Source organism: Mesocricetus auratus, unplaced genomic scaffold, assembly GCF_017639785.1.
Source record: "Mesocricetus auratus isolate SY011 unplaced genomic scaffold, BCM_Maur_2.0 Super-Scaffold_100007, whole genome shotgun sequence".
NCBI classification, from domain to species: Eukaryota; Metazoa; Chordata; class Mammalia; order Rodentia; family Cricetidae; genus Mesocricetus; species Mesocricetus auratus.
Window position 1 is genome coordinate 92,417,644 of NW_024429191.1, and position 27,993 is coordinate 92,445,636.

The window sequence follows — 27,993 nt, forward strand, 5'->3', positions numbered from 1 at the left end:
ATGCCCCAGGCTCTGGAGCAAGCCGATGGCAGATGGGCCTGGGTAGTGCTGCTGGCCTCCCTGGTGACCCAGGCCCTCACCGCGAGCTTCCCTTCCTGCATCGGCGTCTTCTTCACTGATCTACAGCACGACTTCCAGGCCACCAACAGCGAGACCTCATGGTTTCCCTCTATCATGGTGGCCATGCTCCACGGCGGGGGTGAGCAGCCTGGAGAGGGGGAGAGGGATGAGGGGTCTGTTGAGGGTGGGGTGGATCTTCCTGACTTACTAGGTCCCTCTTTCTGGGGCCACAGGGTTTACCTCCTGGGTGCGTTCCTGAGGTTCACTTGATCTGATCAGGGCCTGGCCTACCTGGCTAGGATCCAGCTGCGTTATGTAGTGTTCCTAGAAGTCTGGGTGCATTAGGGATGAGAAAGTGAGTGACAGCTGAGGCTCAAAGTCAGCGATCATTCCGGAGTCCTCTGGTGACTGATCTGGGGTGCAGGCATGCAATGGCAGGCTGAGTGGCAGCTGGTGCTGAGGTCATCCCTCAGGACCTTTCCTTCCCCGTGTGATGTCACAGGGGAGACCTCATGGGTCCCGGAGCCAGCTTGAGCTAGGAGATACACGGGGCTGGAGATACACTAGAGATCCTCACTGTGGCTTCCAGCCGTAAAGAGGGGCACAGCCAAAGCCCCATGTCTCCCTGGAGGGCCGCCCGCAGAGTCTGGGGCTTAAAGGGGAGACAGACCCCGTCCCCCCTTCTCCTTGCTCTCCAACTACACCAGCTGACACCAGGGACCTCTCCCCCAGGGCCTGGGCTGGTTACTCCATAGTCAGAGACCTCAAAGGGGGCTTGATCAATGAGAGCACAGCCTACTATCTGCAGGGCTCACTCTCTGACACACACACACACACACACACACATACATGCACATACATATACACACATATACACACACACATCCTGGGTGTCTGCTGTCTTACACACACACACACATATACACACATACACACATGTACACACACACATCCTGGGTGTCTGCTGTCTTACACACACACGTATACACCCATACACACATGTACACACACGTACATCCTGGGTGTTTGCTGTTACACACACACACACACACACACACACACACACACACACACACACACGTTTGTCTGGCTCTGCTGATTCCAGCTCCCCAGCAACCTTTCTCTCCGTCACTCCCTCCATCAGCCTGGTGGTTATCCCAGACGCTTTCCTCACACTGAGAAAAAGCAAAGTCGGGGCTGGGAGATTGCCAGCCTCCACGATGACCCTGAATTGTGGACTTAGGGTGAGAAGGAAAAGCCCAGCGTGGCCTACAATGTGTGGCCTCCTGGCTTTCGGGCTGGAGTGTACAATGGGAATCTGAGGGGCCTTTGCCATGCAGGCCAAGGAGGGGGCCTGCAGCAGAGACTGGAGATTGGGCATCCTGCGGACACCCCAATTCACCAGCCAGCTTTGGGCCCACTGCCCTGTCACAGACACACCCACAACTTCTGTTGGTGTGAGATTCACCTGTCCATCCTCTCACCTGCCTAAGTGTGTCAGACTGTAGAGGAGAACAAGGCCCGAGCCCAGGGCGCACAGACTGAGGAGGGGTCTGAACACAGGGACAGTGCTCAGCCAGGCCCGGGCACAGGAGGCTCTAGAGCCCCACCCCAGCTCCACGCGGCTCATCTACGAAGGTCACCTTCCTGAGTGAGTCAGGTAAAACCCCAGAGGTGGGGAAGACACGTGGGCCGGCGGTCATGCCCAGCCAAAGATTCCTTCCATGCTCGGCAGGAGCAGGCGCGGGCTGCTTGCGGGGCTGTTCTGGTACCTACACCGGCTCACACCACACTTCCTCCCATCCAAGATACACACACACGTGCTGTGTGCGCACACACTGTCTCCGCCCTCTGGGAAAGTTAGCGAGAATCTCCATTGCATGCATTTGTGGGGGGAGGTGCCCAAAGAGCGCGCTCTCGTGAGCTGTCTAGGAACAGCGGAACAGTTTGGTTTCTACTTGCCAGAGCGTGGGGCTAGGGAGAGGCAACTTGGGGTGAGAGCGGCCCTTCTCCACATGGGGCCAGGTGTCTATTGACTGAGGGGGCTTCGTGTTGAATAGTTTAGGGAGCCACTGTCTGTCCTTCCTTCCTCCCTTCCTTCCTCCCTTTTCTCTCAGTCTTCTCTCTGTGTCTCTCAGACTCTTCCTGCTTCCAGTCCCTCTCTGTTTCTCTCTCCCTCTCAGTATATCTCCCTTTCAGTCTTTCTCTCTCCCAGTCTCAATCTCTCGTTTGCTCTCTCCCTCTTTGTCTGTCTGTCTTTCTCTCTGTGTGTCCAAAAGATAGAACCCGAGACCTCCATGCTAAACATGCTCTCTCTCCCGCTCAGCTACATCCCCAGCCCTGGGTGCATGGGTTGGGTAGTGGCTGGAATCAGTGAAGGAATCTGGCCTGGTTGTCTCCCTAGCACTCCAAAGGTCAGAGCCAGGAGGCACAGAGTAGTCCAGGACCCCAGTCAAAGGCATGAGGTTGGGAGGTGAAGGGTCCAGTCTTCCAGAAAACCGTGGGGTGGGTGAGAGCGAGGGCTGGAGATGCAGGCTGAGATCAAGTGTTCCAGGGGTTCTTTCTGGGGTGACCCCTGCAAGGGTGTGATGCTCACGGGGGTTATAATCCCACACTGTTAGACCCACATGGAATTGTTGCCAGCTTGGGTGAGTGAAGGGCTTTGAATGCCCTTTAGATGTCCTTACGGTGATCACATATCACCTAGTCCAACCACTCGTTCTCTAGGGGAGGAAACTGAGGCACAAAGGGACGGGAAGCCTTACTGGGGCCACATGGCCAGACTGTGGCAGGGTGGAGACCAGAAGAGTCAGGCTAGCAGATTTTCGGGATCTCTAAATCCCCTGGCCAGTTCCTACTAGAACCCCTCTCCCAGCCAGCCTGCTGTGTGCCTGACTCCAGACCTCCTTACCTGTGTTGCCTACAGGACCCCTGTGCAGCATCCTCATAAAACACTTCGGCTGCCGAGTGACCATGATGCTAGGAGGCTTGCTGGCCAGCCTGGGCATGGTGGCCAGCTCCTTCTCCACCTCACTGGTCCAGCTCTTCCTCACTGCAGGATTCATCACGGGTAACTGTCACTCTGCTCCAAGTGGCAGGGCAGGTGGGATTGCTTACAGCCCAGGAGAGAAGACAGCCAGGGGACAGGTCCGTAAGAACGCTTGAGAGGGCAGGAGAGGACATTCCTGGCCTGAGGGAATGTGGGAAAGCGGGAAGAGTCAGGAAGGAAGACACCCGAGGCTACATAATGAGATTCTTATGGTTCATTGTCAGTTTGAGGCCAGACTGGACTGCATCGAGAGTGGTGTCAAGCCAGCTTGAGCTACAGAGTAAAACCCTGTCTCAGATAAACCAGCAAATGACAAGGGCCCACTCACTGCATGGTCAGGGAACAAGAGACGAAAAAGAGGAGCAGAGGGCCCCAGTAGTCCCTGACCCAAAGATCTCCCGTTAAACCCTACTCTCTCTTTTTAATTTTTTAAAGGTTTCTGGAGCTGGAGAGATAGCTCAGCAGCTAAGGTCCTCTTCCAGAGGGCCTGGGCTCAAATCCCAATACCCACACGCAGTTCACAATTGTCTGTCAGTCCAAGATTTGACACACTCACACAGACATACCTACAGGCAGAACACCAATGCACATAAGTAAATAAATTTTTAAAAAAGAATAAGCCTGGGCTGGAGAGATGGCTCAGAGGTTAAGAGCACCGACTGCTCTTCCAGAGGTCCTGAGTTCAATTCCCAGCAACCACATGGTGGCTTACAACCATCCATAATGAGATCTGGTTTCCTCTTCTGGCGTGCAGGCATACATGGAGGCAGGATGTTGTATTCATAATAAATAAATAAATAAATCTTTAAAAAAAAAGAATGTACAGAAATTCACCGAGATGGTGGTTTAAAAAAAAAAAAAAAGAATAAGCCTGAGGATGGTGGCACACACCTTTAATTCCAGCACTCAGGAGGCAGAGGCAGGCGGATCTCTGAGTTCGAGGCCAGCCTGGTCTACAGAGCAAGTTCTAGGACAGCCAGGGCTACACAGAGAAACCCTGTCTTGAAACAAACAAAACAACGTGCCTGCAAAGCCTCCAAAGTGCTGGGATTAAAGGTGTTTACTACCACAAAGACCTGGCCGGTAAAGAAGGGAAAGGAATATTGCAAAACAGACGAATTGCTGGTGGGAGGGCTTGAGGAAACAGGCCAAAGGGCAGAAACCGAGAGCTAACCCTGAGGGCACAGAGGAGCCACCGCCCCACGGACAGCTAAGAGAGGGTTAGGAACCAGGCTTTGGAATGCGGAGAGGAAGGAGCCTAGACTGCCACCTAGAGGCCAGACAGGTGAATGGCTGAACAAGCTGTAGCAGCAGATGTAGGGGTGGGGGATGCAGCTTTCTTTCTGTTGGGGGCTTTTTCTCCAGCACTGACCACTGTGGGGCACAGCAGGGAGACCCCGCTGGGGAGGTTGCATCTTGGCTAAGTGGAGTATATTGCAGGCAGAAGACATGGCCCTGTCAAGGGTCACAAAACACAGGGGCAGTCCGCAGTTTAGAGGAGAAGGAGCCTGCAGGGTTCCATCCCGGTGACCTGGTGACCCACAAGAAGTGTCGGTGATGCCAGGGCTTAAGCCAAAGTCAAGCCGCAGTCTTCCAGGGCAGAGAAGACGCTCAGGATGTCTAAGTGAGACAGAAAGTCTTTGGGAGGCGTTAAAAGCTGATGTTTAAAATGTCACTGCAGCCAGGCAGTGGTGGTGCACGACTTTAATCCCAGCACTCGGGAGGCAGAGGCAGGCGGATCTCTGTGAGTTCTAGGCCACCCTGGTCTGCAGAGCGAGTGCCAGGACAGGCTCTAAAACTACACAGAGAAACCCTGTCTCGAAAAAGCAAAACTGAATAAACAGATAAATAAACGTCACTGCAAAGAGCTCGATAGATGACTCAGTGCTCACAGTGTGTACTGCTCTTGAAGAGGACCTGAGTTTATCTCTCAGAGCCCATGTAAAGTGGGTCACAGCCACCGTCACTCCAGCTCCTGATGCCTCTGACCTCCGCAGGCATGGAACTCGGGTACACACACGCATATGCATATAATTAAAAATAAAAATAAAATCTAGGGGCAGGATAGATGGCTCAGAGGACCTGGGTTCAGTTCCCAGGACCCACATGGTGGCTCACAACCATCTGTAACTCCAGTTCCAAAATATCCTATGTCCTCCTCTGAGCTCCACAGGTATCAAGCATGAACATGGTGCATATACATACCTGCAGGCAAAACACTCATGCACATAAAATGAGTAACTCTAAGAGAAAATTTCTTTGAGACAAAGTCTCACTACGTAGCCCTGGCTGACCTGGAACTCATAGAGATCCTCCTGCCTCTGCCTCCTGTGTTCTGGAATTAATGTCACTCACCATAATAATACCTGAATTAAAAAAGAAGAAGAAGGTTCTGGTAGTGCTGGCAGAGGGGAGCTGGGAGAAAGAGTTGGGTGAGACGCTCACACGCAGGTGGTCAGGTGCCTTCCGTCGTGGGAACTTGGAAGTGTATCTGTCTGGCCTTAGGGACAAAGGAGACAGACATGTAACATGAGCCAAGACCCCTATTCCGTGTGGAGGTAGAAAAGTCCCAGAACGTCCCTGAGCTGATGTCCCCTCTCGCACTACAGGGCTGGGCATGTGTTTCAGCTTCCAGTCAAGCATCACCGTCCTGGGCTTGTACTTTGTCCGCTGTCGGCCACTAGCCAATGCACTGGCCTCCATAGGAATCTCCATGGGCGTCACTCTCTGGCCACTGCTGGCCCGGTATCTTCTGGAAACCCTGGGCTGGAGAGGCGCCTTCCTCATCTTCGGTGGCATCTTCCTCCACTGCTGTGTATGTGGGGCTATCCTGAGGCCTGTTGCCACCAACGTGGTCCCTGAGCCCAAAGAAGATCCCCCTCTGCCTCCCAAGACACCGACACCACGCAGCTGCCTGGCAACATGTGTCTCAACCGTCCAGTACCACCTGGCCTTTGACATCCTTCGGCACAACATGGGCTTCTGCATCTATATAACGGGCGTGGTGTGGATGATGCTGGGTTTCCCGCTGCCGCATATATTCCTGGTGCCGTACGCTATGCACCAAGGGGTGGATGAGTATTGGGCGGCCATGCTCATGTCGGTCATCGGCTTCTGCAACATCTTCTTGCGGCCAGTGGCAGGGCTGCTGGCCGGCAGGAAGAGCTTGGCTGCCTACCGGATATATCTGTTTGCCGCTGCGATCCTTGTCAACGGGCTCACCAATCTATTATGCACCGTGTCCGCAGACTTCTCGGTGTTCCTAAGCTATTGTCTGGTGTACAGCGTGTCCATGTGTGGCGTCGGGATCCTCTTCTTCCAGGTCCTCATGGACATTGTCCCGATGGATCGGTTCCCCAGCGCCCTGGGCCTCTTGACTGTCCTCTGCGGTGTGGCTTCTCTCGTCTCTCCACCACTGGCTGGTGAGAGCCTGGGAGGGAGGGAGGGCAAGCCAGGCACGCCCAGGTGGGGCCTGTAAAGGTAGGGCATAGGGGGCAAGGCAGAGAACACCTGGACAGATTTAAGCTCAGTCTGCCATTGTCACAAGGGACTTGGAATCTGTGATCCTCCCCTCTCCCCAGCAGCTCGGGGACCATGCTATAAGTGTGTTATCTACCTGACAATCAAGGTATGAAAACACAGGCTAGACCAGATGTGGTGATACATGCCTGTAATGCCACGAGTTGGGACATGGAGGCAGGAAGATCAAGAGTTCGAAGTCATCCTTTGGCTACATAGCAAATTTGATACCAGCCTGGGCTGTATGAGACCCTGTCCCAGACTCCCCATCAGAGAAAAGAGAGACAGAAAGAGAGGGCTAAGAGCACTGGCTGCTCTTCCAGAGGACCTGAGCTCAATGCTAGCACCCACATGGTGGTTCACATCCATTCAGAACCCCTCTTCCGGGGAATACAGCGCCCTCTCCAGGCCTCCACAGTACACTTACATACATGCAGGTAGAATGCTCATATACATAAAACAGATGAATTTTTTAAGGTAGGGAGGGGCTGGACAGATGGCTCAGCAGTTAAGAGCACCTGTCGCTCTTGCAGAGGACTTGGGTTCAGTTCCCAGCACCCACATGGTAGCTCACAGCTGTCTGTAACTCCCATTTTAGAGGATCCATGCCCCCTCCTGGCCTCTGTGGGTACTGCACACATGCGGCTATTTATATACGTACATGAAGACAAAATACTCATACACTTAAGTAAAAGACTTTTAAGCGGGGAGAGGGAGGCAAGGAGAGAGAGAAAGGTTTTGCACTCCAGACCCATGTGACTCTGGACCTTTGCTCCTACCAGTGAAGCATGCTGATAAGAGGCACGGCCTTGTAAGGAACCCAAGTTATGAAACAAAGGGCATGGCTCACGATAAGAGCTGCACCTGTGTTTACTGTAATGAACATCCCGCCAACTCCAAAATGCAGAAGAGAGCAGGTGCTATCACCATCCACCAGAACAATCACAGAGCACACCCACCAGAACAATCACAGAGCGCACCAGGCAAACCCTCACTCTTGGGCCTTACCTTCAGGAGTGGAAGCAGAGGGACACGTGGGGACTGATGTTAGGAGGAGGAAAACAAGCAGAACTTGTAAGATGAGACCCGGGGGAAGAGGGGGGACCTTCAGAGTGGGTGAGAGGAGGCTGGTCCAGGGGTGGTTCACACTCAGGTGCTCTGGCCACTACTATGGTCGGACCCTATCTATCCTCAGCTCAGTAAGCAGCCTTATTTATTTGTTTGTTTTTGGATGTCAAGACAGGGTTTCTCTGTATGGTTTTGGAGGCTGTCCTGGGACTTGCTCTGTAGACCAGGCTGGCCTCGAACTCACAGAGATCCTCCTGCCTCTGCCTCCCGAGTGCTGGGATTAAAGGCATGCGCCACCACTGCCCAGCATCAGCAGTCTTTTCCCAAGTGTGAGTTTCAGTTTCCCAGGAAGTCCTGCAGGCTACTGGATGCCTAATGATGTTGGGTTATGCCTAAGGTAGGGCTATGACTGGGCAAACATCTCAGATTCCACTCGTCCTTCTCTCCATTTTCCCTGCCACCAAGGGTAAAGGGCCCTCATGTTCCCTGCTGGGGAGGACATCTGCCTAGGCCAGCAGCCGGGTTTTTCTTCCCTCCCTGTCTTCCCACACATATCCATCGTGCACCTCCAAGGTGCCAGACATAACCTCTTGTTGAGCAGAAGTGAGTATAAAATCTCTACCCTCAGCTGGGCGTTGGTGGCGCATGCCTTTAATCCCCGCACTCGGGAGGCAGAGGCAGGAGGATCTCTGTGAGTTCTAGGCCAGCCTGGTCTACAGAGTGAGTCCCAGGACAGCCTCCAAAGCCACAGAGAAACCCTGTCTCGGAAAACAAACAAACAAACAAACAAACAAACAAAAAGAAATCTCTACCCTCCTCAAGTACCCAAGTCAGCTGGAGGACCCCTTACAGCTTCCGTTGTGGGTTAACTGGTTCTTTGTCCCCCAGGACTCCTGCTGGACGCGACCAACAACTTCAACTACATTTTCTACGTGTCAAGCTTCTTGCTCATCTCAGCCTCCCTCTTCATAGGCGGGGGCTTCTATGCCGTGGATAAGAAGAAGCTGAGGCAAAATGGGCAAGTCAAGGTGGAAGGCGCTGTCTCGGAGGTCACCCCGATGCAGGACCTTACCTCGGAAGACAAGGCCAGCACCAAGAAGCAGCTGTGCCCTGAAAAAATATATGTGAGCAGTGTCTGAACTCCAGAGGTCGCATGCAACCTGCCTCCGAGCTCGGAAGTCCCTGAGGGACCGTCCTTCCAGAAAGCAGAGTGTAGAAATAGGGCCTCCGTGGCCTTCTTCCTTGGGGCCCAGGAAAGTGGGTCTGAGCCCCGCTCACGAAGCAGCCATGGCTAGCTGCCCTGGGCTGGCTTCTCACAGCTGCGCCTACAACACAACTCTCTGTGTTTTCCCACCCAACCTTCCCATGTCGGTTGTCCTTCTTGGCCTCCAGACAATTCTGAAGAACTCCCTCCTCAGATAATCAGCCCCAACCCCCTAGGTCAGGAGGATTAAGGGGGCTGCTTCTGAAGGGACCCTCACGCTGATGGAGCCATAGGAGAGGAAGAGCAGAGGCCAGGATAAGTCGTTGGCCTCAGTACAGGATAGGGACAGATTGACTGTTCGGTAGAGCTCAGGTCCTGACACCTATGCAGAGAGCTGTCCCGGAGGGGGTCCTCCTGCTTGGGTCTCAGAGTTTATGAAGTCTGAGGAGTCTTCTACTGTCCGCCAAGCAGGGCCTGAGGCATCATCTTCTCTTTTACCCCACTTTATGTCCACGTAAGGGAAGGCAGACGCTGACGGACCCAGAGACCGGAAGGCCGGCCAGGCAGCCTAAGGGACACTATGAAAACTGAACTTGTATATGCAAACGGTAGCCTGTGCTCTGCTCTTGGACTTCTGAGGTTCCCCTTTCTCCAGGAGGCCATCGATAGAGTGAGGCATTAACCCTGAGGCAACAGCTGCTGCTACCCTGAACTCATGGCCTGGAGCTATGCCCATGTGTACACACTTCTGCTGCTGCCCTCTGAGGTCATTACCCGGGGCTAGCTGTCATCAGCCCAGGCTTTCACAGCAGGGCACTCTTGGGAATGGGAAAACAGACTGTTTGAATTATAGACAAAAACATTCCCTGAAGCGGGTCATAAACCCTGGGCTAACAAAGCAGGAAAAACAGCCTGAGTAAAATTTCCTCCGCTCTCCCAAGTTGGCAGAAACTTCTTGGTCTTGTTTGTTGGTTCAGGCTCAACCAGGCTGCAGCAAGAAAACCTTATCAGGAAAAACGATTTTATTTTCATGACTGACGCCAGCCCTCCTCCTCCGCAGAGCCATCTGGCATGAATAAGCATCTTTAGGACAGTCCTGACTCCTCTAAGATGCTATCATGAGTGCCCCCACGTGGCCAAAAGAAGTACTGCAGCGGCGCATTTGCTGAGCTGTCGCTCCGCGTTCGCTCTCTAGACCTCGGGTGGAGTAAGAAGGGAGGTAAAGGTGCTCGCTTGCCACGCCTGACGACTTGAGGTTGATCCCTGGGTCCCACGTGGTAGAAGGAGAGGCTCCACTACCACAAGTTGTCCTCTGGCCTCCTCTCGTGCACTGTGGCACACACACACACACACACACACACACACACACACGCAAAAATAAATGCTTTTTTTTTTTAAAGTTTGGCCTGTAGGAGATAATGTCACCCCTTCAGATGGAAAAGTCTGTCTCTGTGTCTAACCCCCACTGTTTTCCTGATCCCAACTTGGTCCTGAGCTTGGCCACAGGCATAGCTTGTGCCCTGGAAGGAAAAAAAATGCCAGGACTTATTTTTCCCACCCTAATGGAAAACAAGAGTTGGGGCCGGCTAACAGGTCGACTTCCAGAAAACACTTGTGTAAAATGGCACCCGTGAACCTCCAGCTAGGACACTTTCATCTCACCTGCCCCTTGGTAATAATGGCATAATAATTAATAATGGCGTTAATCCATGGGCAACAAGAAGGAATCAGGACAGGCGTGTAGCTGAGAATGTGTGCGCACCAAGACCTCTCCCTCCGTGACGACAGCAAGGCAAAGCTGCCGGCCTTCCTGAGGCGCCTTGGGGCCCTCAGATCTTGTTTTGGGTCTGGGGGACGTTTCGTTTTGTAGTCAGGGTCTCGAGCTGTTCTCAAACTCCTAGAGGTCCTCCAGCCTCTTCCTCCAAGTGCTGGGATTAAAGCGCCACCCACCACGCCTCGATGACCGCAAGGTCCGTCTGCCCATCAGTCCCACCCACCCACCCTCCGCTCCCTCCCTCTCCCTTGCCTCCCTCCCCGCCTCCCTCCTCCCTCTGCGAATCCCCGCGGCTGCGCAGCTGGGCTGACGCCCGAAAGCCACGAGCTCCGGAAACGGCGCGAGAAGCCCAGGAGGCGCTCAGTAGCCACGCCCAACCCCGTCCTGGTCCAGCCCGTTCCGCTCCCTGGGGCGGGGCTAGAGCGATTTCCGCCCGGAAGCGGTGTGGAGAGCGCGGCGAGGGGTGTGCCTCTGGTTCCCAGTCCCCACAGCTCTTTTATCACCCCCGGGGTTGAGATCCTACCCAGCCCTATAGCCCATCTCCGGCCGGCCGGGGTTTGCTTCTCGCCCCGGGACAGATCAGGGTCCAGGCGAGGGTTTGGCGCGACCCTGTGGCCTCCTCCTCCTCCCCATCCGTCCCTCCCGGCTCCTTCGCCGCTCCAGCCATGGCACAGAAGCCCAAGATAGACCCCCACGTCGGGCGGCTCGGGTACCTGCAGGCGCTGGTCACCGAGTTCCAGGAGACCGAGAGCCAAGGTGAGGGGTGTGGGGTGGGCGCGAGGGAGCGCGCGGGGCCCCGACGGCGGCAGCCGCACGGCCCGAGCCCAGCCCCGCTTCCCACTGCAGACGCCAAGGAGCAAGTCCTCGCCAACCTCGCCAACTTCGCCTACGACCCGGGCAACTACCAGTATCTGCGGCAACTGCAAGTCCTCGACTTATTCCTCGATTCGCTGTCGGAAGAGAACGAAACCCTGGTGAAGTTTGCCATTGGTAAGGGTTAGGCCGGCCCCCAGGTACGGACTAGAGCGACACCAGAGATTTAGAAGTGAGTCCGTGAGCCCAGGCGCGATGGCACTCGCCTGTAACCCCAGCATTATGGGAACCTGAGGCAGGAGGATTGCCACGACTTGGAGGCCAGCCTGGGATGCAGAGTAAGGCGCTGTCACAACGCGGAACCAGTCTTTAGGACAGGAGTCTCATCTGCCAGGGCACACCTCCCATACGTGGGACCATCTCCCCCTCCGTACATTGTCCGGGGCACAGCTAATCTGAAACGGCTGGAAGTCGCTGCCAGCCCTTCGTGTCTCTCCTTCCTCTTAGAGAGGGCAGGATAAGCGAGGAGGTGAGTCAGAGCTGCTTGGGAAGGAGTGTGGAGCTTGCTCTTGTATCGAGAGATGAAAAGGTGACTTGAAATTTATAGCCGAGGACTCCTGGGTTAGATGATTGTAAGACTCTGTGTGTGTGTGTGTGTGTGTGTGTGTGTGTGTGTGTGTGTTTGCATGTATGAGTGCTGCATGTGTGTGTTTGGATGTGTGTGTGTTTGCATGTGTATGTGTCTGCATGTGTATGTGGTGCATGTTGTGTATGTGTGGTGTGTGTGTTTGCATGTGTGCATGGTGTGTGTGTGTGTGTGTGTAGACAGGTTTGTGCACCGCTTGAAGCTCAGAGGACAGTGACTCACAGTGCTTTAATCCCAGCACTCAGGAGACAGAGGCATTCGGATCTCTGTGAGTTCCAGGCCAGCCTGGTCTACAGAGCGAGTTCCAGGACAGCCAGAGCTGTTATACAGGGAAACCCTGTCTCGAAAAACCAAAAAAAGAAAAAAAGAATAGCCCCAGGACTGGAATGTGGCCCGGTGACGGAGTTACCTGTGTTTTGGTTTGTGTACCCGCATGCCTGAGACTCAGTAGACCAGTTCTCAGCATTGGAAGAAGATAATGCCAAAATTGTTTCGTTATGCGCATTTCTCTAACAGTACTCTAAAGAGCTTCCTTTTTTTTTTATGGAGAGGTAAGGGGCATATGCTGTTCTTTCTCTGAGGCAGGGTTTCACTATGTAGCCCTGGCTGTCCTGAAATTTGTCTGCCTCACGGATGCTGGGATTAAGGACTTTCGGGGGACAAGCTGTAGCGTCAGTTCCTCTACCTTGTGAGTCCTAGGGGTGCAACTCCAGGCGTGAAGCTTGCTGTCAGGTGCCTTTAGCCGATGAGCCGTCTTGCAGGCCTAAAAGGACATTTTTTTTTGGAGGTGATTTGTATAAACTAGGGTCCAGTTTGGGACCTGTGCATTTTGTCTAACTGCTCGTTAGAGGGGTCTCTTTCTGTCCCAGATGAACTTTTCATCTTAGAACAAGTTGAGAAAACTTGAAGGGACTGGTTGTATAGCTCAGCTGGTAGAGTGTGGTGGCCCGGGCTTGTGATCCCAGCACTCAGGAGATGGAGACCGGTGGGGGAGGAACTCTGGTGCCTGTCCAGCCGCATAGTAAGTCCACGACTGAGCCACTCAAGACTTTCTCAGCAAAGAAGAACTCCAAACATACAAGTTCCCACATAGTCACACCGACGTTTTCCTGCTCCTAACTAAGCCAGTATGGATGCATCATCGTTAGCCAAAGTCTTTTTTTTTTTTTTTTTTTTTTTGGTTTTTTTCCGAGACAGGGTTTCCCTGTGGCTTTGGAGGCTGTCCTGGAACTCACTCTGTAGACCAGGCTGGTCTCTAACTCACAGTGATCCGCCTGCCTCTGCCTCCCGAGTGCTGGGATTAAAGGCGTGCGCCACCAACGCCTGGCTAGCCAAAGTCTTTATATTGGTCAAAGGCCCTTCATTTTTTTCCTGATACCCTTTTTCTGACCCAAGATCCCACATGGCACACATGATTTGATCATGGTGTCTTCCTTGAGGCTGGGGTCGTGGGAGTGTTTTCTGAGGCAGGGTCTCACTATGTAGCTCTAGCTGTCCTGGAACTCCCTATGTAGATCAACCTGCCTCTGCCAGCCTAGTGCTGGGGTTACAGATTGGGTCATCATGCCCAGCGTGATGTTTTTCTCATGTTTGTTCTGAAAGGAAGGTGCAGTTTTTGCCACATCATGTTAGGAGCATTTAGTGCCTGTGTGACGTAACTCTCCTGACGCTCACCTTCATGATCTGACTGAGGGAATGTTTGCCAGATGTCTGTACTGTGAAACCACCCCCACCCCCAACACCCCGCTTCCCAAAGTGCATTTGGGAAGGGAGTTACTGCATAAATTGTCTTAAATCTCTTTTCTTTTAAGCATTTTTTTTTATTTCCTGTCCATTTATGTAGTGTGTGTCAGTGTCTGTGTCAAGATGGGGACGTTGAAGTCCAGGGACAACACGCAGGAGTCAGTTGTCTCCTTCCCCCATGTGAGATCAAGGGATGACTCTCAGGTTGTCAGGCCTGGCAGCAAGTGCCCTTACATCTTTTTTACTTCTTCGATTTGGGAGATGCTTTGGCAGGAGAGATACAAGCAGTATCTGAGCCTTCTCTGTAGGGCGCCAGCAGCAACCAGAGTTAGATCCCACCCAAGTGCAGCTCGGGTAGCCACTGGTGCTTATGGGACTTACAGAATGGGGTGACCTTTTAGCGACTGTACCACCAAAAAGTCTTGCCCCAGCATAGGGGATGACTTCCCATAGTCGGAGCCCCTACTCCCTCAGTAAGCTGTAGCACCTTCATGGCACAGGCACGTACAGCAACCGAGAGGCACAGGAGGGAGCCCCTGGAACCTTGAGTGAGGGTCTAATGACTCTCAGAGCATCAGTAGTCAGGAAGCACAGCGGGCATGCCTCTTGTAAACAGTCACAGTCGCACCAGTGAAAACGACAACTCTGGGCCATGTGTAGTACCACTTACCTTTCATCTCAGCACCCAGGAGGCAAAAAGGAAAGAAAATGGCAACATAGTTCACGTTTGGAGGGTAGCCATTACAGTTTCTTAAAAGATGCTCTTTCCATAGTGCCTATGGTTGAATGGTCTACACCGTGTCTATAGGATGTCCCACCTTCCTATATGTCATTTAACTCGGAGCTTCTTAACCTTTTCCCACTCAGAAGCTTTATTTGCCGGAAAAAAAAAATTCAGGGGGATGGGTACGGTTTAAGACAGGGTTTCTCTGTGTAGCCCTGGCTGTCTTGAAACTCACCCTGTAGACCAGACTAGCCTCAGACTCAGAGATCTGCCTGCCTTTGCCTTCCAAGTGCTAGGATTAAAGGCATGTGCCACCTCGGCCTAGCCATCTGGGAAATTTTTACTTACGTGTATAGCTACATACAAAAATAAGCACACAAAACAAATGTTACTATAGCAAATCATAAAGAAATATAGTCCTGGTATTTGGTGGGGGTGGAGGCAAGAGTTTAAGATGATCTTTTTCAGATAAGGAACAACTTTGAGGCCAGCCTGGGCTACATGAGATACCCTGTCCAAGGGAGTGGAGGGATCCTTGGTAAACATATGATTTTACTATTTATTAAAGGCTACGTTTGCATACTGATAAGATGGATTGTTTGTTTATTTTTCCACATACTCAAACCTGGCTAAACGTTTGATATTGTGTGACAAAATATCCTTGGTGTTTGTCAGAGTTTTAATGGCTTTACTTTTATAAGGTCAGTGCTGAGATCTCTGATTTACAGAAATACACAGTAACAAATGGTAGGTGCGTGTTTAGCGCTGTGATTAAAACTGTGCCTAGCATACCCAACTGGCCTGCCATTTTAGGGCCTCCGCATTCAGTTACATAACCTCCTGTGTGGTGGTGACTTACAATATAAGAAGCAGTGATTTAAGTCAGGCAGTGGTGGCGCACGCCTTAAATCCCAGCACTCCACAGACAAGCGGATCTCTGTGAGTTCAAAGCCAGTCTGATCTACAGAGAGCTCCAGGACAGCCAGGATTACACAGAGAAACTTGTCTTGGAAGGAAAAACAAAGAAACAGTAATTTAGCTTGTCCTTCTGTCTCCTTCATTTCCTGTAACCTAGGAATTGGATTGAATAGTGTAACAGACCAGTGACACTTTATCCCTGAATCCATTATGTATGATTTGGACTCTTAGAGACGCCCAGCTCTTCTTGATGTTTGTGATCCACGGAATGGGAATACAGATCCTCTGTCTCTCACTGTGCAGGAGCTCCATGGCACACAGAAATCCCATCTGCGCCCACCCTCCACAAGCAGCTGCTCCACTAAATGCGGTGCTGAGGGAATCCACCCCAGGAGTCAGGACCCAAAAGAGGCCCCCGCAGCTGGAGGCACAAGCTTGGGGGCTGAGCCTCAGATGCAGGGGGATGGTGGGGCTCCAGGTGTGATCCTCATACTGGAGGAAGGATGATGGGGAGTTCAGGGTCAGCCTCAGCCTATATAGTGAGTTTAAGGGAGCCTCAGTTTATAACACTCCGTCTCAAAACCCTCTATAACTTTGTGCATACACCATTCCCAGCGCTCACTCAGGCGCCAGAGGCCAGCTGGGGTCTACATACTTTGTCTTAAAAAACAAGAGACCCTACAAAGAACTAAAGCACCTCCATCTGTCCCTCTGCCTCACTGCTGTCGCCCTCTGCATGGCGACAGTGGCCATGCCTCCACCTGGGAACCATAGATCTCTACAGTAGGCTGCCGACTCCAGTGAAAATGACCCAGTCACAGTGCAGACATTCCTCCAGATTCCAGTGTCTGCCTGCTGGGTCCTCAGCCCCCACCCATCCCCAGCTAGGGGGCAGTGTCCTCAGCACGGGGCACCTGAGACCTACAGACCCGGAGGCCCTATGGGAGACAGGCCTAGCCTGGGTCTGCTCTCTGGGCAGCTTCCCTAAGTGGATGACTATGTCCTGTCCCTCCTCAAGAACTGTCAGCATCATCACCAGTTTTATTTTCCCCAAGCATTTCTCTTGTGCCTATCCATCTTCACCTGGTCTAAGTCTCCGTCTCAAGTGTGGCTCCAGCTCTCAGCCTGGAATCTCTGGGATACTGTGCAGATGAAACTGCTCTTGTAATTATTGTATGCAACTGAAACGGAGAGTCCCCGTGGTACCTAGCAGCAGAGTCAGTGACTCGTCATTTCCCTTCCTTGGACCACCTCGGGCACTAGTGAGGAGCACTGCCAAGGACCTGCCTTGCTGCCGAGAGCACTGTGCCCACCTCAGAGCTTCTAGTCTTGGTCCCTGATGGGAGCACTAAGGAGGGGATCTCCCCGGGAAGCAAGCCTGGCTGTGCTTATCGAGCAATTCAAGGATGCTCAGATCTTTTGGTCTGGGTAGGAAGATGGAAAGAGAGGGTTCGAGGCAGATCCAAAAGAGAGTTTTTCAAAAGGGTGCAGTCCTGCTGGGTGGTGGTGTACACCTTTAATCGCAGCTCTCGGAAGGCAGAGGCAGGTGGATCTCTGTGAGTTCGAGGCCAGCCTAGTATACAGAGTGAATGCCAGAACAGGCTCCAAGGTTACACAGAGAAACCCTGTAAAAAGGATGCAGTCCCAGCCGTGACTTGATGCAGAGGCCTTGTGAGGGACTGGTTCTGCAGTAGTCAGGTAAGAGACGAGCTGGGTCACATTGCCCTTGGCCATGTCTTGCAGAGCCAAAACCATGCCTGTCTGCCGGCTAGCGGCAGAGTGAGTCTGATATGAAGGAGCTGGGCTGGGGAATCAGGCAAGCTTGGGTTCAGTTACCAAGTCTCACGTGATCTCCTTCAGTCGCCTGTCCAAGGGAAACTTGTTGAGAGAATTAAGTAACTGGCCTTTTAGAGTCATTGCCTGAAGCTACAGAATCCCCTAGACCTCTGCCCGTGGACCTGAATCCAGATCGCCTAGAGCTAGTGTGCCTCTTCTCTCCGTAGGATGGGACAGTATCCCAGCAGGAGTAGCACCGTTCTGCTCAGGGATGCTTACCCTCCAGAAAAGCAGGAGCGGTAGGCGTGTGGGTCCTTAGCGCCACAGTGGCTGCCTAGGCAGGTGACGTGAAGAAAGCCTGGTGTGGAGCGATTGCTTGCGCCCTGCTCTGCCTGCCAGGCCGTAGCTGTCCCTGCGGCACAGCATGCAGTGAGGGAATGCTGGTCAGTGTGAGCGGCTTTGTCCCTCCTGGGTGTTGCCCCCTCACCCTGGAGATGCGCTTGTTAGCATCCGGGAGCTGCAGTGGGACTCAGGCTGGTGGCCTGAGGGACCTGCACCCAGGCAAATCTGTGTCCTCAGAATTTCGGGGGGAGTCAGCAAAGCAAAGTTAGTAGAAATGAGATCTTCCACCATGTAGGTCTGAGTGTGGGCGTCAGAGAGGTGGGAGCTTGAGAACAGTGTACACCCAGGACGGGTGCGGGTGACGTGATTTTATGAGAACAGTGTACACCCAGGACGGGTGCGGGTGACGTGATTTTATGGTTTTGACGTTACAGTGCGTAAAGGGTCTCACAACCAGGTTCAGAGACTCAGAAAAGTTTAAGGACTGCGTGTGGTGGTGCACGCCTTTAATCCCAGCACTTGGGAGGCAGAGGCAGGCGGATCTCTGTGAGTTCCAGGCCAGACTGGACCAACAGCCTCCAAAACAATACAGAGAAACCCCGTCTTGTAAAACCAAAAAAATAAAATAAAACTTAGGTGAAAAGGACCAGTGAGATGTCTCAGCGGGAAAGGCGTTTGCTGTCAAGCCAGACAACCTTGCTGTCCCCAGAACCCACACCGCGGGAGAGATCTGACCCCAGTCGTCCTCTGACTTAGACACCTGCCTCTGACTGTCTGAGGCCAGTGGCCTGAGATCCGCTGTTACTCCGGCAGCTGTGGCTGTACTCTGAACGCCACAGTGGTCCCTTGCCAGTGTAGCCTGATCTGGCTGCCGTTTCCAGGGGAGGGGAAGGCGGTATTTTCCTGTGCCAAGCAAATGGAGCTAACCCTCCTTGCTATCAGGAACCTCCCCTCACCAAGGTTCATTCCCACTAGTTGTGATACCTAGAGCCAGGTGGTATCCTAATCTTCGAGGATCCGAGTTCAGTGCATAGGGAACCCAGTGGGCAGAGCCCAAGCTCAACTTGTCTTTCCTTGTTCTTTGTTTCTACCGTAACTTGTCTCCTGCGCCACAGGAGAAGTTGTCAGCAGCACACATCTTTAATCCCAGCACTCAGGAAGCAAAAGCAGGCGGATCTCTGTGTTCCAGGCCAGCATGGTCTACAGAGTGAGTTCCAGGCCAGCCAAGAGTAGGCAGGGGGGCTGGAGAGATGGCTCAGTGGTTAAGAGCACCAGCTGCTCTTCCAGAGGTCCTGAGTTTAATTCCCAGCAACCACATGGTGGCTCACAACCATCTGTAATGAGATCTGGCGCCCTCTTCTGGCCTCCATGTATCCCTGCAGGCAGAACACTGTGTACATAATAAATAAATTTTTAAAAAGTTAAAAAAAAAAAGAGTAGGCAGGGAAACCCTGTCTTAAATCCTTGCCTCCCCTTTCCCCGCCAAAAAGGAAAAAACGGCCTCTGAGAATTCAGGTTAGATTGACTTCCTATATCTTGCAATACATATGGATGCCACCAGGTGGTAGTAGCGCTCAAAGGCTAAATCTACAGCTTTGGAAAGCAACAATGTATTCCTCTTGGTTTAATTAGATGTCTTTGGCATTTGAAAGAGTTGTCTTTTCTTTTCAAGTAAAGTACAAGTGGAGTACAGTGGCTTGTATGCACAACAGTCCCAACTTCTTGGGAGTCCTGGGCCAAAGGATCTCTTGAGCCCTGAGTTCGAGACCAAGCAGGCTTGTTCTAGACATAGGTGGCTGTATGTGTACCTTATTTATGTGACACATAACTGGTCAGCATGGTACAGAATTCACAGAACTCAAGAGTGTGATCCTGACAGGGTGGTGCACGATTATAATCCCAACACTGGGAGACAAAGGCAGGAAGATCTCCAGGAGTCCATGGCTAGACTTGTCTACATGGGGAGTTCCAGGGCTACATAGGAATGCCTTGCCGTGCGCATGCATGTATACATGGAAGAGTATTGCTTTTTCTTCCCCTTTTTTCTTTCGGTTTGCTGTTTGTTTGATTTTAGATAAGGCCTCACTATGTAGTACCAGCAGGCCTCGAACACTGTAGACTGGGCTAGCCTCAAACTCACAGATGCCGGCCTCTTCTTCCAGGGGTTGGGATTAAGGTGCCACTAGGCCTGCCTGCTTTCTGGGGTTGTTGATACTGTGCTAGGGTGTGGACTCCAAGGCCTCCTGTGTGCTTGTCAGACACTCCACTCTGTTCAGTAGTCTCCACCCCCTCTGGTGATGCGTCCTACAGCTAGATTTCAGTATGTTCTCCAGAGACTGTTTCTCGATTTGTAAATCCACATGTATGTATCATGTGTAATTTTTGTATAATCTGTACATGAGGTAAGCTGTATGTATGTTTGTGTTATTGTTTGAGGCAGGGTCATACTCAGTAACCAGGATAGCTTGCAACTCACTGTGTAGTCCATGCTGTCCTTGAACTTGGGGCAACATTGTGCCTCAGCCTCCCAAGTACCAGAATTGTAGTAGAATTGTAGTATAAGCCACCACATCCTACTGTAGATATTTTAACTATAGTTATGGATCTTGGTGTATATCCTTGACCTGCGTTACATCTTGCCAGTCTGACCAAAGCAGTAGCAAAAAGCCGTGTCATCTACCAAGAACAGTGCTGCACACCTATAATTCCAGCACTTAGGTAGAGCTGAGAGGGTGACCAGTTCAAGAACCGCATGGGCTTCATAGTAGCACCCTGTCTATTAAAAAAAGGAGATGATGTCACAAGGTGTTTTCAGAGAAGCCTCGCCCCACTTCTGTCCCCATACCGAATCCTGTCTTTGCAGCCAGCCAGTTTCTGTGTTGTTCATGGATGTGAGCATATACATGCGCATATATTTTTCTTTCATTCACAGGTGATGAGGTAGCATTTTCAAGGTGCTGACGTAAAACCCGAGAACAGATCAGCCTCCAGTGAAGCCTTTTGTTAGGTTTTTAGACTTTATTGTATGACTGTTGTGTGTGATGTGGGCGGGGTGTACATACATGCCATTGCATACATGTGGGGGTCAATTTTATGGAGTCCGGTTTCTCCTGCCACCTTTATGTGGGAGCCTGCGGTTGGACTTGGGTCAGCAGGCAGGCTCAAGGGCCGTTCCCTGTACTCCCTGGCCTGGCTTTCTGTTTGGAGTGAAGGAAGGTCTTCCTGTGCCACCCATGCTGCCCATGGGCGCCTGAGCTCAAGTGGTCCTCCTTCCTCAGTGGCCCTGTGGCTAGGACTGCGAGGGCTTACCACCTCATCCTAATCTGAGGAAGGTTTCGTCCACGGTGTGGACAAGTCCTTAAGTTGAGGTAGCACCTCAGACCTCCTCAAGGAGAGCTCTCCCAGTCAGCAGGTGCCCAGTGATTTTGAGCCTGTGTCGCCTCTTAATCCCCAGGAAAATCCCTCTGAGAGCCTTCCCAGCACCGATGAGTCCAGTTCCCCCCCCTCCTGCCTCTCAGGGTTTCTATGGTTACCGGTGTCCAGTTGAGCCTTTGCCTCTTGCCTCCAGCTGTTTTTTCCCAGTCTTTGTCTGTCCAAAGCAAATTCTTCAGCTAGTCAGGACTTGCTTTTCTCTCTCCTTTCTTTTTGGTGGTGCTGGGGATAAACCTGGAACCGAGGCCAGCACTCCACTGTCAAGCCACACCCCAGCCCGCCCTTTTGTTTTGTAACAGTCTTGTAAATGCAGTATGATGAATGTATAAGTGGCAGTCTAATTAACCCTTAAGTTTACTAGGGTATGTGTCCCTACATGCAGTGACTCCTCCCTCAAGATGTGGCTTGTTTATCCCATGCGCTCCACACAGGCACAGATCTGACCTCTGTCCCCATGGCTTTTTTTTTTTTCCCTTTGGTATATTCTTTTTTTTTGTTTTGTTTTGTTTTTCAGTTTAAATTTAGATAAGAAACAAGGTTGCTTCACAAGTCAATTCCAGGTCCCTCTCCCTTTCCCTCCCCTCCTCCCGTGCCCTCCCCCCAACCCCCCTATTATCCCCTCATTTCCCCAGGGAAGGTGAGGCCCTCCATGGGGGTGTCCCCCATGGCTTTTTTAAAACCTGGTCTTGGTCTTTTATATAAGTGAAGTCATGTGAGATACATCCTAAATCTGGTTTTTTAAAACAAAAATGTAGGGTTTGTAAGGAGGCATGGTAGCACAGGATGTTAATGCCAGCACTTGGGAGGCAGAAGCAAATGAGTCTATGAGTTCAATGCCACCCTGGTCTACATAGCAAGTTCCAGGCCAGCCAGAGCTATGCTGTGAGATTCTAGCGTGCGCGTGCACACACACACACACACACACACACTCTCAAATTTATTCTTTGTGTGTGTGTGTTCATGAGCATGGTGTCCAGAGATGGATGTTAAGGGTATCCCTCTGTGACTCTCCACTGTGGTTTGGTTTTTGTTTTTGTTTTTTGTTTTTTGGTTTTTTGAGACAGGGTTTCTCTGTATTGTTTTGGAGGCTGTCCTGGAACTCACTCGGTAGACCAGGCTGGCCTCGAACTCACAGAGATCCGCCTGCCTCTGCCTCCCAAGTGCTGGGACTAAAGGCATGCACGAACCACCGCCCAGTTTATCTTTATTTTATTTATTTATTTATTTATTTGGTTTTTACGAGACAGGGTTTCTCTGTATTGTTTTGGAGGCTGTCGGTCCAGCCTGGCCTCGAACTCACAGAGATCCGCCTGCCTCTGCCTCCCGAGTGCTGGGATTAAAGGCGTGCGCCACCACCGCCCGGCCAGTTTATCTTTAAAGTTTTTAAAATCTTTATTTCATGGCCAGGCATTGGTGGTGCATGCCTTTAGTCTCAGCACTAGGGAGAAAGAGGCAGGCGGATCTCTGTGAGTCTGAGACCAGCCTGGTCTGCTGATCGAGTTCTAGGACAGGTTCCAAAACAGTACCGAGAAACCCTGTCTCAAAAAACAAACAAATCTTTATTTCGTGTGTGTGTGTGTGTGTGTGTGTGTGTGTGTGTGTGTGTCTGTGTGTGTGTGTGTCTGTGTGTGTGTGATGAAGGTGGGGTAGGTCCCTGTGGGCAGGTAGAAGAGGACATGGTAATCGGGGAATGTGAAGCTGCAGTTGAGTGAAGTACTTGTGAGCTACTTTCTGAGTGCTGGGAACTGCACTCAGGTGGTAGCAAGAGCAGTGTGTGGTCTTTACTACTGAGCCTTCTTCTCCCCAGTCCATTGGGTTTGTTGTTGTTTAATTTATTTTATTTTATGTGCATTGGTGTTTTGCCTGCATGTATATCTGTGTGAGGGTGTCAGATTCCTTGAAACTGGAGTCCTAAACAGTAGTGAATGGCCATGTGGGTACTGGGAATTGAACCCAGGTCCCAGAACAGTCAATAGTCTTAACTGCTAAACCATCTCTCCAGCCCAACAAGTTTGCAGAGGAGAAGCCTGGGCAGAGCTGATGCTCCAATTTTTGCTTCCACCTGTTTTGTGGTGTAGGTTGAGACAGGGTTTTTCATTGTAGTCTTGGCTGTCCTGGAACTTGCTCTGTAGAACAGGCTGGCCTCAAACTCAAAGAGATCCGCCTGGATTAAAGGCGTGTTATACTACCTCCTGGCCAGTCCTTCTGTGTTTTGTTTGTTTGTTCCTATTCTTTTTTTTTTTTTTTTTTTTTTTTTTTTTTTGGTTTTTCGAGACAGGGCTCTCTGGAGGCTATCCTGGAACTAACTCTGGTAGACCAGGCTGGCCTCGAACTCACAGAGATCCCCCTGCCTCTGCCTCCCTAGTGCTGGGATTAAAGGCGTGCGCCACCAACGCCCGGCACTATTCTTTTTTGTTTGCTTTTTGAGACAGGGCTTGTGTGTAGCCCTGGCTGTCCTGGAACTCATTCTGTAGACCTGGCTGGCCCTGAATTCAGCTCTTAGTGTGTGTGTGTGTGGGGGGGGTTTGTTTGTTTGAGACAGGGTTTCTCTGTGAATCCCTCTCTGTGTAGCTGACCTCGAACTCACTCAGAGTGCTGGGATTAAAGGTGTGTGCACCTCTGCCCTTCTTAGCTCTCCCAGCAGGCAGGCTCAGGGACGGGGCTGGGCAGGGGCTCTGGGGTCATCTGGTGCCATCTTGGTGCCCCATTCCAGTCTTCTTGTCTCAGAGACTCTCAGGCCTTCTCCTGGAGCCTCACCTACTCTTCACCTTCAGGGGATGCTGCCAGCTAGGCAGAGGGGCCTGATGGCCGGAAGCTGAGTCAGTGAGTACAGGAAATCATCTTCCGGCAACAAGGAGCAGAGCTAAGCAAAGTGCCCCTCTAGAAAAGGTAGCATCTGTCCCCAAGACCAAGAGGTCATTAATTTGAGGGGACAAAGGAGGTCTTGGTTGTCTGCCTGTGCAAATGCAGGTGTTTTGTTTTATCTTAGTGTTTTGTCTGCATGTATGTACATGTGTGTACATTCACTGCATGCATGCGTGGTACCCACAGAGACAAGAGAACACTGAGCCCCTGAACTGAAGTCACAAGTGATTGTGAGCCACCTTGTGGGTACTGGGAACAGAACACAGGTGTTCTGGAAAAGCAGTGAGCACTCTTAGCCTCTGAGCCATCTCTTGACAGTTTTTTCCTTTTTAAATAAATTTATTTATTTTGCATACTGGTTGCAGTTCCCCCTCCTTCCTCTCCTTCCAGTCCCCTCCCCGCTCTTGACAGTTTTTAAATCCAGAATCACTGGTCTCTCACTGTGAACTTTCCTGCTCCCCAGAATCCTAGTAACAGTGCAGTACTTGACGGATAATAGTGACAGGCTGAACCCCCTGAAGCCTGGGTTTTAGTGACCTTGCAGTCCTTGCCCATGGGATCTGGGTACTCCCCCAGGACTCACTAGCCAGAGAGAAGCTGGGGGGAGCGATGAGAGGACCCCGGACCTCAGCACCAGGGCTCACCCTTGCCTTTCCCCAGGGGGCCTCTGCAACCTGTGCCCGGACAAGGCCAACAAGGAGCACATCCTACAGGCTGGAGGCATCCCGCTCATCACCAACTGTCTGTCCAGCCCTGACGAGGAGACGGTGTTATCGGCTGTCACCACACTCATGTACTTGAGCTCACGGGGCGCTGGCTCCCACCCGGAGCTCACCTCCTCGCCTGTGGTCCAGTGCATGCTGCGCTTTTCACTCTCCGCCAACACAAGGCTCCGGAACCTGGCCCAGATCTTCCTAGAGGACTTCTGCTCCCCGAGCCAGGTGGCTGAGGCCCAAAGCCAGCAGGCCCATTCTGCCCTGGGTATCCCACTGCCAAAGACCAAGGCCCCACAGCAGCCCTGATCCAAGGAGACCCCAAGACCCTGCCACTTTCTGCCTGAAACCAGTGCTGACATGGGCATAGGAAGCAGAGGTTGAGCCCATCCTGCCCAAGTGGTGCCTGTTGGGCTGTGTACAAGGTGCAGTACTGGGCACAGCAGTTATTTGCAGCTAGGAAAAGCCGTAGGAGTGAAGAAGCCAGACTTAAGGCACTTAGAGGAGAAAACCAAAGCTGGCATGGCTTTTGTGGACTGGCGATCTCAACAAACTACAGGCAGAAAACCACCTCCGGTGCCCAGCTGACACCCGCGTGTAAAAGCTTCGCATAGGGTATACTCGAGCAGCTGCTGGAACCAAGACTCGGGAGAGTCGCCAGTAGCGTGAGTGTCCAGAGTAACTCTGATGGCTGAGGTTGGTCTGCCTTGTCGCAGGAAGGTGCTGTGGGGTAGGTAACTCCTCCAGTCCTGAGGCTGGGCACTTGGGCACAGCAGAAACAACTGTCAGCACAACCCAGCCCCTGCCAGCAATGCCAAGATGAAGTCTGCCCTGGGTGCCACACCTCAGAGACATCAAGGGCAAGGCCCTCCGGGAGTTAAAAGCATAATAAAGACAGGAGCTCGGGGCTGGAGAGGTGGCTCGGAGGTTAAGAACACTGACTGCTCTTCCAGAGGTCCTGAGTTCAATTCCCAGCAACCACATGGTGGCTCACAACCATCCATAATGAGATCTGGCGCCCTCTCCTGGCCTGCAGACATACATAGAGGCAGGATGTTGTATTCATAATAAATAAATAAAATCTTAAAAAAAAAAAAGACAGGAGCTCACTGTGGAGGTGCACACCTTGTCCCTTTGAGTCCCTACACAGGACCGAGACAGTGACTTTTGCTCCCTTTGTGACCAGGCTGTGGACCCCTCAGGTACCAGCTGCCACCTGTGGCATCTCTGTGCTTCAGAAAAGTTGCTCTGGCCCCCTCTCCCTGGCCTCAGATCTCCTGACACTAGGATGGGAGCCTTGAATGCAAACCCTTCCAGGCTGTCCAGATCTGCTTCCTGCCCTTGTCCCAGCAGCCTCCAGCCTCCAAACCGGTTAGGACTCCGATGCAGATCTCCAGTAAAGACACCTAGAAACCAGATGCCAGTGTGGATGTCTGAATGCTAACAAAAGAGCGCAGTGGCTTAAACCTGTAGTCCTGTCACTTGAGCAAGAGGCAGGGGGATGGCATGAGTGGGCTATGGGTAAGATCCTGTCACAAAAGGAAGAAACAGGGTCCCACTGATGTCTGAAGGACAGCAGGACCCTGAAGTGGTAACGCCCCCCCCATGCCAGTGGAAAGAAAAAATGAAACTGGGGCAAAGGTGGTCTGACCTGATGAGAAGTTGGGGTTCAGGAAAATGGGGGTGCTGATCTCAGCACTGCCCCCTTGTGTTAGAGGAAGGAGATCTAAGGGATGTGGGGCTGTCCCCGCAGCCCTGGATGAGGGAAGAAAGTGGGTTCTTTTATCAGAGTCTCAGCTCTCCACCCCACCCCAGGGCACGGACGTTTTCTCTCCTGAGAGGTCTTCAAAGAACCAAAGCCTTGCTTTTAGTCTTTATTTTTATTAAAAGCCTCCTAACTGAGTTTCCCATTGTATTTCTGTGCCAGCCCTGCTCCTGTGTGTGACCATCTTGGGAAGGCAGATTTGTTCCAGTGGAGGTTACTGCTTGGAGAAAGTCACCTGTCCCTGTCGGTTCTTGTTGACCCCACCCCCGCTGGCTCACAGGCCGGCTCGCTCACAGGCCGGCTCGCTTGCTGTCTATGATCCCCTTCCAGTTGTCGCTCCAGGAAAGCAGGCGTCTCCTGGTGGGGGGCAGGGCCAGGTGCTGGTTGTGGCAGCAGGTGAACAGGATGTGCTCCCAGCTTGGGGTCTCCTCCAGGCCTGGGGCACAAAAGGCACATCCTGTCGTCGGTAATCTGGTTATTTTTCACTCCTCTACCTAATCCCAGCAGGCCAGATGCCTGGAGGTTGTCAAGGTTAACTGGCCCAACCTTGAATGGTGTCTTTGTCATCAATGAGCAGGTCTCCCATGACCACTGTCTTGTCCCTAGTCAGGATAATCCGCTCCACAAACTGAGGCCCCAGGTTCTGCTCCACCCAGCGGTACTGTATAGGCGGGGAGAAAAAGGTTCCATCAATGGGCTGGCTACACTCTAAATGCAGCGTCAGTGAGATGTTGGGTTAAATGGGACCAAGCCTCCAAAAGTGAGATACCCCTTTCCCCCAACCCCCACTTTCTGTGGTTTATTTTTAAAATCAAAATTGGAAAGCTCAATCTGCGCAGGCGCCGGCACCTTCTCGCCCACACAGTGGTCGTACTTCCGCAGTGGGCTGGTGCAGATGAAGACCTCGGTGCTGCGGAGAGAGGGGGCGGTCAGGCCTGGGCAGCCGGCCGACCTCCCGCCGCCCCTCCCCACCCCGCTTACTCTTGCAGGTCGTTCATCTCTCGCAAAGCGTCCACGGCCCCAGGGACGGGCTCCAAGTTTAGAAAAAAGCCTGGAGCTTCATACACACTGGCCAGTTTCTCCTGGAAGAGACAGATCTCGTTCCGCCCCTGCCTTACAGCAGGGGGAGCCCAGAGAGGACCCACAATAACCAGCCCGAGTCCACGCTGGGGACAAATGCTGGAGTGGGTGAGCGCTTGCTCTCAAGCTTTCTGGTGTGTTAGTGGGCTGTGGATTCAGGAGCTGGGGTGCCCGGTATAGAACCCAGATGGCCCTGCCCAGGGAGGGGAATCGAGGATCTCTCTCGGGCTTCCTACCGCCAGGTCCGGCCGCAGGGCTCGGTACTGCTCGCTGGCGAGGAATCCGCGGCGCTGCTCCAGCGGCACGTGCGGGTCCCCGGGGAAGCGGCGGCGAAAGCCCTGCAGGAGGCCGGACTCGAAGTCGGCCAGCACGCCGTCCATGTCCACCAGCACGCGCACCGGCCGCCGCGCCGCCATGGCTGCGCCCGGGGTCTCCGCCGAGCAAAGGCAGAGGATGTCAGCCCCGCGAAGAAGCTTCCGGGACGTGGGCAAGGGCGGGGCCC

General features: G+C 52.5%; 3 protein-coding genes and 1 long non-coding RNA gene across 5 annotated transcripts; 2 read left to right on the forward strand and 2 right to left on the reverse strand.

Moving 5' to 3' along the window:
• Window positions 1-9,840, forward strand: Slc16a5 (solute carrier family 16 member 5). The gene is made up of 4 exons (XM_005069931.4): window positions 1-199; window positions 2,987-3,130; window positions 5,719-6,531; window positions 8,585-9,840. Exons 1-4 carry the CDS (start codon window positions 1-3, stop codon window positions 8,833-8,835), a joined length of 1,407 nt encoding a protein of 468 aa, XP_005069988.1. The 3' UTR covers window positions 8,836-9,840.
• LOC121141562 lies at window positions 79-11,435 on the reverse strand. Its single transcript, XR_005878514.1, has 3 exons — window positions 11,388-11,435; window positions 2,972-3,250; window positions 79-208 (listed from the first exon to the last, which is right to left on the reverse strand). It is a non-coding gene; the product is annotated as an uncharacterized LOC121141562 (long non-coding RNA).
• Window positions 11,072-26,548, forward strand: Armc7 (armadillo repeat containing 7). 2 transcript variants are annotated; one of them, XR_005878513.1, is made up of 3 exons: window positions 11,072-11,430; window positions 11,521-12,016; window positions 24,594-24,717. XR_005878513.1 is itself a non-coding variant. In XM_005069930.4 (3 exons), the coding sequence occupies exons 1-3, from the start codon at window positions 11,340-11,342 to the stop codon at window positions 24,953-24,955; spliced, it is 597 nt and encodes a 198-aa protein (XP_005069987.1). In that variant the 5' UTR covers window positions 11,086-11,339; the 3' UTR covers window positions 24,956-26,548. The 2 variants fall into 2 exon arrangements, 1 of the variants encoding a protein (XP_005069987.1); XM_005069930.4 differs by having other exon boundaries at window positions 11,086-11,430; window positions 11,521-11,664; window positions 24,594-26,548.
• Window positions 26,512-27,980, reverse strand: Nt5c (5', 3'-nucleotidase, cytosolic). The gene is made up of 5 exons (XM_005069929.4): window positions 27,728-27,980; window positions 27,393-27,493; window positions 27,261-27,321; window positions 26,958-27,072; window positions 26,512-26,847 (listed from the first exon to the last, which is right to left on the reverse strand). The coding sequence occupies exons 1-5, from the start codon at window positions 27,905-27,907 to the stop codon at window positions 26,702-26,704; spliced, it is 603 nt and encodes a 200-aa protein (XP_005069986.1). The 5' UTR covers window positions 27,908-27,980; the 3' UTR covers window positions 26,512-26,701.
• Between the last annotated feature and the right edge of the window lie 13 nt (window positions 27,981-27,993).